The sequence below is a fragment of the Epithele typhae genome, assembly GCF_022376455.1.
Source record: "Epithele typhae strain CBS 203.58 chromosome Unknown BXZ73scaffold_1, whole genome shotgun sequence".
NCBI lineage: Eukaryota > Fungi > Basidiomycota > Agaricomycetes > Polyporales > Epitheliaceae > Epithele > Epithele typhae.
In genome coordinates this window covers 988,122-1,002,053 of record NW_025954192.1, presented here as the reverse complement: position 1 = coordinate 1,002,053, position 13,932 = coordinate 988,122, and the positions used below count along the sequence as shown (strand labels likewise).

The window sequence follows — 13,932 nt, the reverse complement described above, 5'->3', positions numbered from 1 at the left end:
GGGCCGTACGTGGACGATCGCGGGGGGAAGGACGGCGGAGGGGGACGGTTACAGGGTCGGTGTGGTCGTGCGGGCTCGTTCGCGGGTTCGCGGGTGGAGCGTCGGAGGCAGTGGCCGCTGCGGGCGCGGGCGGGGGACCCCGTACGTCAGGCCCCGTCGGCTCGCGGGGTGTCGCGCGCCTGGGGGCAATCAACGCGTGGCCGGATCGGGCGATCGTGATGGGAGGGAGTGCGGCTGGCGGCTCTTCCCACGGGCGGGGAGCGGGGCGGTCAAAAGCGGTGGGCGGCCAGCCTCGGCGCCCTCGCTCCCTGCTCGCGCCCCGCCCCAGCTGCAGTGCACGCTGGTCTCGCTCAAATACCCGGCCCCGCCCTGCACAGATACCATAGAGTCCCGGTCCGTATCTATGTCCCCCCGCAAGGACTACGCCGTCCTCCCCCAGCACGTCCTCGACGTCGCTGCCCCTCCCCCGAGACTCCGTTCGCCAAGAGCAGTCGGATGCCCCCCAGGACGCCCCCGCCGTCCCCTCCATCTTCGGCCTCCCGCTCAAATACGTCTCGTGAGTCCCCGCCCGTCGTGCCCTCCCCCGCCCCCGCTCATCGCCCGCTCGCCCCAGTCTCGTGACGTTGGCCGTCCAGAATGCCCTCCTCGCCCTCATCATGCACTACTCGCGCGTCTCCACCGCGCCCCAGCACACGTACTCCGCCGCGTCCGCAGTCCTCCTCACCGAGCTCCTCAAGGGCTTCATCTCCCTCACCGTCGCCTTCGTCCGTCTCGACTACTGCTCCCCCGCGGGTGTCTCCACCGGCTCCGTCTGGAACCCGAGAGTGCTCTTCTACCGCTTCCGCAGGCTCGGCAAGGAGGTCTTCCGCCCCGACTGCTGGAAGCTCTCCATCCCCGCTATCCTATACGTCATCCAAAATAATCTCCAGTTCGTCGCCGTCTCCAACCTCGACGCCGCCACCTTCCAAGTCAGCTACCAGATGAAGATCCTCACCACCGCCGCTTTTTCCGTCCTCCTCCTTCGCAAAAAGCTCTCCCCCACCAAGTGGTTTGCCCTCCTCTGCCTCGCCATTGGGTCGGGATTGTCCAGATCCAGACCGGCTCTTCCTCCGGTCATTCGTCCTCGGTGAACGGTCACGAGATGAGCGCGTTCAAGGGCTTCATGGCTGTCGTCATGGCCTGTTCACCTCCGGCTCGCGGGAGTCTACTTCGAGATGGTGCTCAAGAACTCGCAAACGGACCTCTGGGTACGCAACGTCCAGCTCTCCCTCTTCTCCCTCCTCCCCGCCATCGTCCCCATCGTCTTCTCCAACGCTGCCCCCAACGGCCCTACCATCGGTTGGCTCGAGCGCCTCTTCGCCAACTTCGGCGTCTGGGCCTGGGCCACCGTGCTCATCCAGGTCCTCGGAGGTCTCCTCACCGCGCTCGTCATCAAGTACGCGGACAACATCCTCAAGGGCTTCGCGACCAGCCTGTCGATCGTCATCTCCTTCCTCGCGTCCGTGGCGCTCTTCAACCTGCAGATGACCGTCACCTTCGTCCTCGGCTCCACCGTCGTCCTCGTCGCCACGTGGATGTACAACCAGCCCGACGCGCCGCAGGGGGACAGCTTCTGCTCGAAGGAGTCGCACTCGTGGGGATGGAGGTGGCGCCGTGCGAAGCCGGCGACTTCTGCCCTTGAGCTGGCGGGTGGAGCGGTCGCGATCTCCCGTCGCCCCTCGACGTCTTCGCTCGCGTCTCTCGACCGCGCCCCGGCCTCGGGCCAGTCGCGTTCGTACCCCGGTTCCCCGGTGGAGCGCGAGATGCCGTCACCGTTCTTCCCGTCGCAGCTCCTGGAGAAGAACCTGCTGGGCAGCCTGAAGCGCAAGGAGGACGACCCCGCCCACTCTTCCCCGTCCCGCGCCAGGCCAGCCGTGCCGCGTCGCGTCTTGCGCACTACTTCAACCGCCCTGGCTCGGGCACGTTCGTCATCCCCGATCCCGCCACGTCCTTCAACGCGTCGTCGTCATCAACGCCGCTGATAACGTTCGCGTCGTCGTCACCGTCGACCCGTCCGCCGAGCTCACTGTCGTCGTGCGCGTCGTCACGGCCGGCGAGTGCGATGGGCAGCTCGACATCAACGCTCGCTGAGCAAGAGCACCATCCATGACATACCCGCTGACGCCACGGCCTCTTCTGCGGCTCGGGACCCAGTGCTACGAACACGCCTCACGCCACCTTATTTCCTGGCGGGCACGATGACTATATGGAAGAAGACGCAACGCGATATTGGAAAACGTGCATTTCATGACGGCGCTCGAGGACGACGAGGGGAAGCAGGAGCAGAAGGGCAGGTTTGATTCGCGTTCGCCGCTGCATTCGCCATTCGCATTTCACCCATCCAGGTACCGACCCCATCATCTCAAGGACCTATTTGAGCATCGTACTGGACCCTCTATATTATTATATCTAGCATTTCCTTTCCCCACGAACTTTACTTGTCTCGCCCACACTACCGCCCACCCGCCCCCTCCCCACCTAGCATACACCACCTTAAACTAGACCTGCCCCGGCCCCCGAACGTTTGCTCCCCGTCCTGCCGCGCGTGTTCTGCCGTTACACCGTATCCGGTAATCACATCACGCTGCACATGCCCCGCATTCTCTCTCACCCGTCCGCCTGTGACGCCATCCCGAAGTGTTGGGGGGCAGACCATTCGAACACGCCGCGCCCTCGGTCCCGCGTGTGGGAGCGTGGGTGGCGCGCCCGTCCGCGTTCTCGCGCGCACATACTGCCCTATGTCCGCCGCGTGCGAGCCACGCCTGCCTGACGCAGAGCACGGACGTTCAACTGCACCCGCGTCCGGTTCGCGGTGGCCACAGCACCAGTGGACCGCACAGGAGGCCCCGACGTTCGTCTCGAGCAACTTGCACTGGCAAGCGTCCTGCGCATTCGCCATCGCGCTGCGCAGGGTGCGCAGCCCACACCGGCGGGTCCAGACGGGGGCTCGCTCGAGGGCCTGTGCCCTGGCCACGTTTCTGTTCGGACCCTCGCGCGTTCTGATCCCGAGGGAGCGGGAGGGCTCAGCCGCATTGAACGTTTGAACGCTCGAGCCCCTGCCTCTCCACCTGCACGGTTCTCCCGTCTCCCCCCCCCCCGCGGTTCGGCGGACTCGCGGCCGCGGCAGACCACGGATCGTCCATAGAGCCGGCAGAGGTCTGACCCTCGACCCGCGACCCGCGACCCTCGAGTCCTCGCCCGCTCGAGCCCCACCGCGCGCGCATCAGAACCGGCGCGCGGACGCGTCAGAAGCAAGGTTGGGACGGGACGTACGGGAGTGAGGCCTGAGGGCGTGCAGTATCAGTCCTTCCGCCGGCGAGCTGGAAAAGATGAGCGACGTCGCGGGCACGCGCGCGGCGCTGCGGACCTCCCAGCCGCGCCCACGCCGCATCACCCGGGTCCGTGATGTCGAGATTCCGCTCGCGTGCGGCGGCGGCGGCGGCGGCGGCGGCGGCGGGGTGCGTGTGTTTCGCGTGCTCTATGTACTTGTAAGAGCTCGCGCGGCGGGCCACCGAATGTTCAGCGCACCAGCAATCGCTCCCCGCGGTCGGCTCAAAGTTTGCTTTAAACGCTGCGGACTTGTGAGTTCCCTGGGCGGCCTCGCGCCTATCGGTGGCCTGGAAGCGGTGACATCAAGCCTTAATCGCGAGCGACCGGGCAGCTGACCGGAACGATCATCCACCGCTTAACGCTGATCGTGAGGCACGTCAAATGGTGGGCGCAGAGCGGTGCAGGCAATGAGCTTGCAGACACTGGCAAGCTTGCAGCGATGCAGTGATAAGAGGGCGAAATGTGCGTATCCTGGGGCTAGATTGTCCGGCGGACCCTGATGGTACGAATGAGCAGTATAGTACAGAGGAGTAGGCGGGCGGTGGTACATCATGTACAGAGCTGAGTGCTGCGGGACGACAAGGGAAGGGAACGAGAGCGCGATAGTCGTACATACATAAACTCCAAAGCATAGTTCTCGCAGTTTTCGGCTGCGGCCTGTCAATATCCATTTCCAACGATCCAGGCGAATCCGTATCCATGTCCTTGGCAGGCTTCTAGGACGAGTTCCCTGGCCCGGCGACGACGTCGGACACGTGTTGCCTCCACCCTTTACTGAGAGATCCGTGCTTCGAGGCCTCGCTTGATGGCTGCATGGATGAATGAAGGAACAGAAAGTCTCAGCTTCCCCGACTAGAAGTAAAGGGAGACGCGAAAGCTCCCCCACACGGAGGCGAGCGATACACCGCATAAAGCCCGAACATGATGAACACGTACCCTCGCAAGTCTCGCGTGCGTCCCCAAAGAGCATTTTCGTGCCGGGCATGAAGAACATCGGGTTCGGGACGTCGGCTGAGAGATGCCCGATGGGCACATTATTGAATAGGTCAGCGCTCCTCGTGAGAAGCACGAGAGAGAAAGATTTAAACGCACCATAGCCTCCAGACATTCCGCGTTTCATGACGATGACTTGTTTGCTCTTCCAAGCGTGAAGGACAGGCATTCCCGCGATCGGCGACCCAGGCTCCAGGGCGACGGGGTTTACAGTGTCGTTCGCACCAATGACGAGCGTCACATCTGTCTCCGCAAAGTCGTCGTTGATTTCCTCAAGCCCGAAGACGACTGGAAAGAGCGACATCAGAATCGTGAGCTCTCCGGTGACATTCGGCGCGGGCGGGAAGCCATGCAGAAACTCACTGTCGTACGGCAATCCAGTCTCCGCAAGGAGCACGTTGCACTGACCCGGCATCCTAGAAATAAGCCAAATCATATTAGAACACCAAAATACAACCATAGCGGAGCGTTGACCGGACCTTCCGGCGACGGGGTGTATGGCAAAGCGAACTTTGATACCCTTGCTCTTGAGCATGTTCACAACGTCTGCAATTGCATATTGGGCCTTTGCGACTGCCATGCCATATCCTACGACCTGAAGAAACCGCAGTCAGATAGAAGCTGTGGAGTGGAGCAGTGCCAGAACAATGGCGACGACATACGAAAATAACGTTCTCTGAGTTGAGCAAGCTGTCAATCGCATCATCCACCGTTGCTTTCGTGATCGTCCCCTCGATTTGCTGCGCTTCTGCCACCGGCGCGCTGATTCCGCCAAACAGGACGTTTGTCAGGGTCCGGTTCATGGCAACGCACTGATGTCTGGCGTGAGTCATAGCAAGTGTGGACGGCTACTGCATCCATACCATGATGTACGACAGGATGGAACCGCTGACCCCGATCAGTGATCCGACGGTTGTGAGCAAGGGATTGTCTAGCATGAAGCCTGTGCGTCGTACAGAGGTCAATGGAAGCGTTAGCGACGACGAAATGGGCACTGGCTTACCCTCGGCCACCAGCGCAAAGCCCGAGTAAGCGTTGAGCACCGTGATAACAACCGCTGTGAGATATGCAGTCAGGATATGCAATTATGGATGCGCATATGCTAGCTTACGCATGTCTGCACCACCAATGGCCGCGGTAGTCGTTACGCCCTTGATGAAACTGAGAATGGCGTTCGCACCCAGGAAGCCAGCCGCAACCAGTGGAGCGGAGGGCGCCATTGTCACGAATGCGCCCATCGTTGCGATGTTCGTCGCAAGCAGGGAAGAGTTGACCAAGTGCTTGGCGGGAATGTAGAGCGGACGCGAGGACATACGGCCGGCAAGTTTGAGGAATGCAACGACGGAGCCGGTGAAGGTGATCCCGCCTACACGTTCAATGTTAGAACAGGCCTCTTGTGAGAAAAAAGCGTCAAACCAATGAGAACTCCGAGGTACGCAGTAACCAAGTGCAACGTGGAGGCGTGACCGAGGTCGGCGAGTACACTTGCGATGCTGGTCATGACGGCGGCGAGACCGACTACGGAGTGAAGTGCAGCCACCATCTCTGGAAGCTCGATGGCAGTGATACGACGTCCAATGACGGTGCCGAACGTGCCCCCAAGTGCAGCCATAATGCCGAATTGCGCAAGGACTTCGGGTGGGAAGCCAACAGCAGCGAGGGAGGCTAGAATACCGGAACCCACACCGAGCATTCCGAGAACGTTTCCTTGCCTCGCCGTGGCCTGCGAAGCGAGACCGGAGATGGAGCCTGCAAAGATACATAGTAAGCATTTACACTAGGAAGCTGCGAAGGATTGGACGTACTGATGCAAAGAACACTGCTAGCAAGGTAGCCGGCTTGGACAATACCCGCCATGCCGGTGCTCGCCGCCCAAAGGAAGCCTCCGGTGTAGGCCGCTGCAGGGATACTGTAAAGCCAAGCATATTCCGGAGGATCAGTGTTACCTGAAAGGTAACGCGTTAGTTGTGAACTGCTATGTCAGCGGACGAATAACTTACGCTTGAACATATCCAGCATGCGTTTAGTGATCACGAAACCGCCAGCGACGTTCACACTCGCTAGCAGGACTGACGCAGCACCGAGAGCCTGTGGAATCGTGTGTGGAAGGTAGCCACCGCCCATGACGAACAGGCCTCCAATACCCACCATCCCTGCAAAGCGTCGTTGTCAGTGGGATTCGGCCGTATAGAGAGTGGGGCTCTTACCGGAGATGGCGTTCGTCACGGACATGAGTGGCGAATGCAGGGCGTGTGAGACACCCCAGACGACACGGTAACCGATCAACCCGGCGAGACCAAAGGTGAAGAAGTTGGCCATGAACACCGGACCTGCCAGCTTTCCGAGCGCAACAACACCACCCATGCCAGATGTCACAAGAGCAACTTCACGTGTTGCCTTTTGCCAGGGAGTCAAAGCCTTAGACTCAATTACTTCGGCGGCTTGAGTGGCGCTCGGAGCAGCAACAGGCGGTGGGGCAGGACGAGGAGCAGGAGGAAGGAGGTTGCCGTTGTGCACGACGATTGCGCCACGGACGACTTCGTCCTCGAGGTTGACATTGAACCGGTTGTCTGTACCAATAGAAAGCAAGAACTTGGTGACGTTGTTCGAGTAGAGGGTTGACGATTGAGTGGGTAGACGCGAGGGCAGGTCAGTGTAACCTGCCAACGTACCCATTGTCAGTAGGAGTATCGGGAGGATGGCGCGCGCTGCCACTGACCAATGACAGTGACACCCTTGTGAACGCTAAGTTCGCCAGGCTTCGTCACCGCACAGTTTCCACCGGTTTCCGCGGCGAGGTCCACAATTACTGAGCCCTGTTTCATGGCAGAGACCATCTGCAACCAAGCATTCCATTCAGCGCACGCACCATACACCAATGGGCACAACACTTGCCTCCTCAGTGATGAGCCTGGGTGCAGGTCGTCCGGGGATGAGAGCCTAATGTGACCGATGAGTATACGCTCCTCATCAGATTGTAAATCTTGCGTACAGTGGTGATCACAATGTCGACTTCCTTGCATTGCTCCATGAAGAGTGCCATCTCAGCTTCGATGAACTCCTTGGACATTTCCTTAGCATATCCGCCTTGTCCGTCACCAGACTCTTCAACCTCAACCGTGAGGAACTCAGCGCCGAGGGATTGAACCTGTTCTTTAGTGGCCGCACGAGTATCGAAACCGCGTACAATAGCACCCATACGGCGAGCCTAGGGAGGAAGCTCAGTTATCCGCAAGTATCACAAGCCTACATGATTGGCCTACCGTGACGATCGCACTCAATCCTGCAACCCCGGCACCAATGACTAGAACTTTGCATGGTGGGACCTAAGGCACACAGCGTCAGTAGCCACAACTGGCGCACGGCTGCATTTCATCACCTTTCTATTAAGACAACACGTGTCAGCGGAGTAACACGAGGTTGGATCGGAGAGAAACGTACCCAGCGGCGGTGACCTGACCAGTGAAATAACGGCCGAAGTGATTAGCAGCTTCTAAAACCGCCTTGTATCCAGCAATGTTCGCCATAGAACTGAACGTGCAGAGGATTAGGATGGTACGTCCATCACCCACGGATTGAATGGAACGCGAACCTCAACGCATCGAAGACCTGGGCGCGGGATATACGAGGTATCATCTCCATGGCGAACGCCGTTGCGCTCCTAGCCGCGAGGGCTTCAACGACCGGCTTGTTCTGATTGGGATACAAGAAGGAGATGAGGGTGCTGCCCCGCTTGACGCTTTCTACTTCCCCGCCCAACGCTGGTGCTCGGACCTTGAGAAGGATGTCCGACTGTTCTAAAAGTTGCGCCTTGTCTACGAGCGTCGCCCCCGCCGCGGTGTAGTGCTCATCTAGGAACTGCGCTTCTAAACCGGCCGAACGCTCTACAAGGACCTGACGGAAGCCCTTCTTGAGGAGCAGGGCAGTGTTCTGGGGCGTGAGGGCGACTCTTCGCTCATTGGGGAACGTTTCACGGGGGACACCGACAACGAGGTCGGAGTAGGGGATTCCTGAGGATAGAAAAAGACAAGGGAGGATAACAAGATGGGTCAGGTTCGATGGGGGGTGAATGGACGAGCGATCGCAGTGGCTGAAAATGTGCGCTCACCTGCTGCTTCGGGGGCGGGTCCGCTTGCGGCGCCCGCAGGCTTGGAATCTGGGCTGCTTGGGGCGTTCCGGTGCGGGAGGGCGGAGTGAAATGAGCGGTAAAAGCACGAAAGCGGCGCTGGAAGAGCACGAGCCCCTCCCGTGAGCTGACTGGAGAAAATGTGGGCGAGCGACGCACACTCACCGAGTCTGAACGCGGTCGTCAGGCGCACACCCCTCGGGCTGATGCTGCCCCTGCAACGAACACTCCACGCGCCGACGAGGAGCCTGTCGAGGGCCATGGCGAAAGGTGACCCAGGAGGGAGGAGGAGAGGGTGGGTGGGCAGCGGAGTGCTCGACGTCGCCTGCGATGGACCGCGAGGTTGCACGCTGTAGGCGATCGATTGGCTGGGAAGAGACGTCACTTGACCGCCGAGGGTACTCCAGACAGCTTCCCGACGCCATTTAAATCGAGCCCGCCGGCGCCGCCCGACTCCCACCGCAGCCCGCGCATCGCAGTCTGGCAGATGACTGGTGCAGCGCAGGCACGCCGTCGCCCTCGGCACCTTCGCGGCCTGTCTGATCCGGAACATTTACCCCGCGTTACCCCACACTCGCGCGCTTTGCACAGGCAACATGTTCAAATAACCTGCACAACGCATCACATCGTCCACGTATATATGATACAGAACGCGCAGTCAAACGCGAACAGCACTGTACATCTTCATGTGTCTACGTCTTGCCAGCGAACTCGCGCTCAAGCTTCACAAGCTCTTGCGTGTGCGGGTGCTCCCAGATCGCCGTCGCGGCCGCCGGCTCGATGGGCGGTAGCGGCCTGCGGCAGTTCCCGCCGTATCCGTACAGTTTCTCCAGAAGGTACTTGGTTCCCGCGATGCCAGTCTTCGCGATCGTAAAGTCCGCGCGAGCGACGATACCCTGCAAACGCTGCGCTTCTGGAAGGAGCGACAGGTCCGACTTCGCCTTCTCCGAAATGTCAAACAGCTTCGCAACCGTGGCCTGGATGCCAGATGTGAGTGCTCCGCGAGCGTGCGGGTACAAAGATGGAAGGAGAGGGCTCACGGGCGCGATGTTGGCGAGACCGGTGATAGCGCCATGTCCGTTGACCATCGAAGACGTCAGGATGAAGTCGGTAAATCCGCCGAGAACGATGAAAGGCGCATCCGCGTTCTGGCGTGGGTGCGCTGACGCGAAAGCAGGCTCGGAGACTGTTGCGCAGATGCGTGTGAGCTTGCCAACGTTTCCGCACCTGCGTCAAGTACGTGAGTTACGTCTCAATAAAGAAACAGACTCAAGACGCACGTGAGCTTTACACCACAGAGGTTCGGGCACTCCTCTGCTAGCTCCGTGATCAAATCAGAATCCAGATCAATTCCACCAGCGGCCCCCGGGTCTATAGCCCGACGGGGCCCGAGTCAGCCAAGTTCAATGGGACGATACAGAGGGACTCACAGTTGTAGATGATGACGGGTATAGGGCTCTTCGCCGAAACCTCCGACCAGAAAGCCTTGAGCGCCTTGCGATTGCTCACAAGCGCACCGGCGAAGTAGCCGGAGCATATGACGATCACGTAGTCGGCCCCCGCGTCTGCCGCCTCTTTCGAGAGCTGGATCGTTTCCCGCGTGCTGCCCGCACCAGACCCCGCGATAATTGGGACCTCGGCAAAACCGGCGTCGTCGAGGGCAACACGGACAGCCTTGATGACGTCGACACGCTCCTCGTGCGAGAGGTGGTGTGCCTCGCCCATGGTGCCGGAAAGCAGAGGCTTCACGCCCGCCTTAATGAGGCGGACGGCATGCGCGGCCATGAGCTGCAAGTCTGTGTGTGCACAGAAGGCCGTAATGAGCTATAGCCATGCATTCAGAGTAAGTTGACCGCTCACCGACATCCTCCGTGTCTGGCTTGAAGAAGGTAGGAAGGGGGGCGTAGATGCCAGGCACGAGCGGACGGGCGACCATGGTGGAGGCGGAGTGAAGGAGCGGAAGCGGTGAAGATGGATGAGGACTGTCGAGATCGAGTCCTTTTGTATATGCGGTGGCGAGCAGGCGTCGGACCGCCCTTCCCGGGGCAACGACAGCTGACCGGGCAGCGGCGGGCCGCCCGACTCGTTATCGACCAACACCTGCGCCTCATCATCGCGATCGAGCACGGCTCTGCCAGGACCATCTCAATAGCCCGCTCTGTCGTCCCGCCCAGCTCACCACGTTCTCGGGTGAACGGCGCGTGCGTTCCCTAGCGCGGTGGCCCAAGGTACGGCTAGGTACAGCTGCGACTGGGACGCGAGCGTGGCCAGACGCACGGACGCCTATATCTCCGGCCAACTCTAGATGACTTCCTAGCCGCCAAGCTCCCCGTCTTCGCTTCGCGACGGTCGCCCTTGACGTAGGGCCCCCGGATGGTCGCTATCTTGCCCTGGAGAAGGTGCGACATTGCACGAGAACACGTCACGCGCTGCACCCCATAAACGCCATGACGGGCTTCATGAGCGGAGGTCGCCGACGGCGGAAAGAGTGGGCAAAGCCTTCGACCCATGTCCGGGCTTTCTGCGACGGATCTGATTGAACTCTACTCTGGGACCGTAACACCAGTTCCTACGCATTGCCGAAAGAAGCCTCGAGGACCAACTCGGAGACCTACAATAGGAAACGACCTGCAAGAATAAATTGTCAACTCAGCGGCCTCTCAGAGTCTCGAGGGCCGGCCGAAGTGGAGTAACACGTCAATCGGAATTATGTGGACACGGAACTTTTCCCCGTTAACTGCGTCCGGCTAGGAAATATCTGGATGACAACGGAAGGGGGCCCACATGCATACATACACCGTGATGTTGACCGACGACTCACCGACGTGTCCTTTAAGCGGAGATCGTGGCGGATCATCCCCCACGATCGCGATACCTCTTTTCGGCGGCATATCGCCTTCATGGTGCATGTGTTGCAATCAAGGCAAGTAGTCTACGCCGTCGACTTGTCAGCGAGGACGGGCGAACCAGAAATGGTACTCACTCAGGACACGATTTCCAATGTGCTCACTACTTCCTTCTCCCATTCCTTGCGACCATCAGCATCCGTCTCCCCTTCATCTTTCAAGGCCTTTTCGAACACTTCCCAGGGAATACAAGGTCGATCATCACTGGCGGATGGTGTAAGAGTGTATCGTCCTTGTCGACAGCGTTGCAATGTTACCACATGGCCAGCGGAGCCGAGCGAATGCGCGAGTTCGTGAACCACAGAGCGAACGTATGTGCCACCCGAGACCCGCATCTGTAGCACAAACGCGGTTGGGACCTGTTCGGTAGCCGTCGCGGCCTCCGCCGACACTTCGGGTTCGTCTTTGACAGAGGTTTCCTGGTTAATGCCTTTGAGAGCGGTCTCCATAGCAGCACGTTCTTCTTCGGTGAACTTTTGCTCTGGCCAGCGGTATGAGTGGTTGCTTCCTGTCCATTCGACTAGTTCGAGGGAGTGAACGGTCACTTTGCGCTTCTCGATCGGACGAGGCAAAGGTATACCGCGACGCGCGTAATCGTACAACGGCTTTCCATCCATTTTCAGTGCGGAGAAGCTTGGAAGGTGGGTTTCAAAACTACGCATATAGCTCTCATGTAATTTGAAAATGAATACGCACATAGGTGGCGTTTGCTCGATGTCTCCTCGGAATTGCTCCAGTGCTTTTTCGACTTGCTCACGCGTAACGTGGTGCCAGGGCGCAGTGCGCACCTGCTTCCCTTCGCTATCGTATGTGTCCGTCTCGCACCCGAGTAGACACGTCGTCCGATATTCCTGGGAAACTCTTGTGTCATTGAGGGGAAATCAGGCTAACAAGTATGTACCTTAATACAGTCTAGGAAGTCGGACAGCTTCTTCGTACCCTTTCCTATTGCAACAACTTTGAGCCTAGTCAACCGACTGGTCTCTTGAGCGCTAAGAAGAAGAAGAAAACAGCATACCGAGGACCCCATCCGCGAGAGGGTCGAGGGTCCCACCCTGCCCAATCTTGACGACCTGGCGACCATGCTTCTTTCCCTTCTTTTGAGACTTGGTGGCTAACTTCGACGCCTCAACAAACAGCGGAGAAGTGCTGACAAGCTCCTTGATATCGTTTACAATCGACATTGAAGTCGGCCCGGATGGCTTTACGACTCCGAAGAGACCGGAAAGAGGTTCGGCGGAGGAGTCCTTGGGCATTTTCGTGCGAAGAGGCGGAAAGAGAGACGGTGGCAAGCTGAAGGTAGACGACTGGGCTATTTGAAGGTGCCTCAGCGGAGAGATGCGAAGTAACCGAGCGAAAGAGGGGAGCATGAGCTGGAACGAACTCCCTGGACGAGCACGGAGACCGAGTCCGTTCCTGGTCCGATGACGCGAGAGCTCGTGAACATCAACCTGCCCTGAACTGCCTACATATGCCCTCGCGCGCTTCGAGACGCCTAGCATCTTTTAACAACTACGCAGACACCTCATTACCACATGTTGGTCCGTCGCCTATGCTCCTCGACGCTCCTTCATCGCTTGGTGTCTCAGAAGAAACCCCACGGTGCACTCTTTGGCCGGCCATCCCCAATTCGCCATGGATTGGACGGTCACCTGGTGTCTCCGACATGCTTCCCCACCTCGAGCTCACTCTCGCTCTCCATGCTGTCGTCGACTAGGTCTTCGCAATATAACTATTCCCTCTCGCACTGCGGTATCTTCCTCGCCATGGCAGAGTACGCATAAGACTGATTGAACGTCTGAACCCACCGTCCAAATAAGACACTTCATAAACACTCCCCTTCGCAACTTAGGGGTTCCGGGTGGTAGGGTGGGGATACGGCGTGTTGGCCATATCGATTAGGCTCGTTGGTACGAGGAGGCCTGGTGCGGGGGATAAGTAGTCGGGTCAGAAGGGTCCTGCGGCGGACTCAGTGAGCCAACGTACATAGTCCTCCAGAGACTGGTGAGCGCGTATGTATAAATGCATGGGAGGTAGGATGCGGTGACGAGAGAGTGCCACCAGATCGACGTGGTTAAGTGACTACGGTTTCGACGCCACTTGTGGGTGACATGTGCATGGAGAGTTGGCACATTCGGAGGAGGGTCCATTTGCGACATGAGTGACACTTCAAAGCCGGCGACGCTTACGCAGAAGGCAGAACGCGGCCATGATGCCGACGCTAACTAAGCCTCCTACGACTCTGACAACTATCGCTGTCAGGTTGTGTGAAGAAGTACTGGGGTCTCCTGAAGTCGTGTTGAGAAAGCTTTTGAGGGGCGCAGCAGTCATGGTCTGCCCTGACGACACTATGAGCTTGCCGTGCTGCCAGTGACTCCTTCACTCGTGGATGTACCCCAATCAGCCGTTGGGACTGTGGTGCTGGTTGTCTCTGATTTGTCCACAAATACGTGAGTGAACCTCCCGAGACTCGTTCCTGACCGGGCTCACCACCAATATCAATTTCTTGGACAGTATCGAAAGCGTCAAGACAGAGAC

At 59.1% G+C, this 13,932-nt stretch overlaps 4 protein-coding genes across 4 annotated transcripts; 1 reads left to right on the top strand and 3 right to left on the bottom strand.

The window, feature by feature from the left end:
- Positions 1–403: 403 nt before the first annotated feature.
- BXZ73DRAFT_86314 (nucleotide-sugar transporter-domain-containing protein) lies at positions 404–2,149 on the top strand (the record flags this gene model as incomplete). The annotated part of the gene is made up of 6 exons (XM_048024155.1): positions 404–451; positions 492–556; positions 614–1,075; positions 1,147–1,181; positions 1,204–1,813; positions 1,912–2,149. 6 exons carry the CDS (start codon positions 404–406, stop codon positions 2,147–2,149), a joined length of 1,458 nt encoding a protein of 485 aa, XP_047883848.1.
- Positions 2,150–4,140: 1,991 nt separating this feature from the next.
- Positions 4,141–8,750, bottom strand: BXZ73DRAFT_37527 (PNTB-domain-containing protein; the record flags this gene model as incomplete). The annotated part of the gene is made up of 21 exons (XM_048018027.1): positions 4,141–4,178; positions 4,306–4,380; positions 4,462–4,650; positions 4,726–4,778; positions 4,842–4,957; positions 5,025–5,174; positions 5,226–5,305; positions 5,366–5,419; positions 5,474–5,728; positions 5,779–6,111; positions 6,168–6,308; positions 6,363–6,515; positions 6,570–7,022; positions 7,082–7,199; positions 7,252–7,302; positions 7,355–7,570; positions 7,626–7,688; positions 7,800–7,893; positions 7,955–8,372; positions 8,471–8,605; positions 8,684–8,750. The coding sequence occupies 21 exons, from the start codon at positions 8,748–8,750 to the stop codon at positions 4,141–4,143; spliced, it is 3,252 nt and encodes a 1,083-aa protein (XP_047883847.1).
- Positions 8,751–9,180: 430 nt separating this feature from the next.
- BXZ73DRAFT_95626 (dihydrodipicolinate synthetase) lies at positions 9,181–10,424 on the bottom strand (the record flags this gene model as incomplete). Its single annotated transcript, XM_048026845.1, has 5 exons — positions 9,181–9,465; positions 9,529–9,715; positions 9,769–9,859; positions 9,919–10,284; positions 10,349–10,424. The coding sequence occupies 5 exons, from the start codon at positions 10,422–10,424 to the stop codon at positions 9,181–9,183; spliced, it is 1,005 nt and encodes a 334-aa protein (XP_047883846.1).
- Positions 10,425–11,471: 1,047 nt separating this feature from the next.
- On the bottom strand, positions 11,472–12,650 carry BXZ73DRAFT_86309 (pseudouridine synthase; the record flags this gene model as incomplete). Its single annotated transcript, XM_048024154.1, has 4 exons — positions 11,472–12,027; positions 12,091–12,245; positions 12,296–12,351; positions 12,413–12,650. The coding sequence occupies 4 exons, from the start codon at positions 12,648–12,650 to the stop codon at positions 11,472–11,474; spliced, it is 1,005 nt and encodes a 334-aa protein (XP_047883845.1).
- Positions 12,651–13,932: the final 1,282 nt, after the last annotated feature.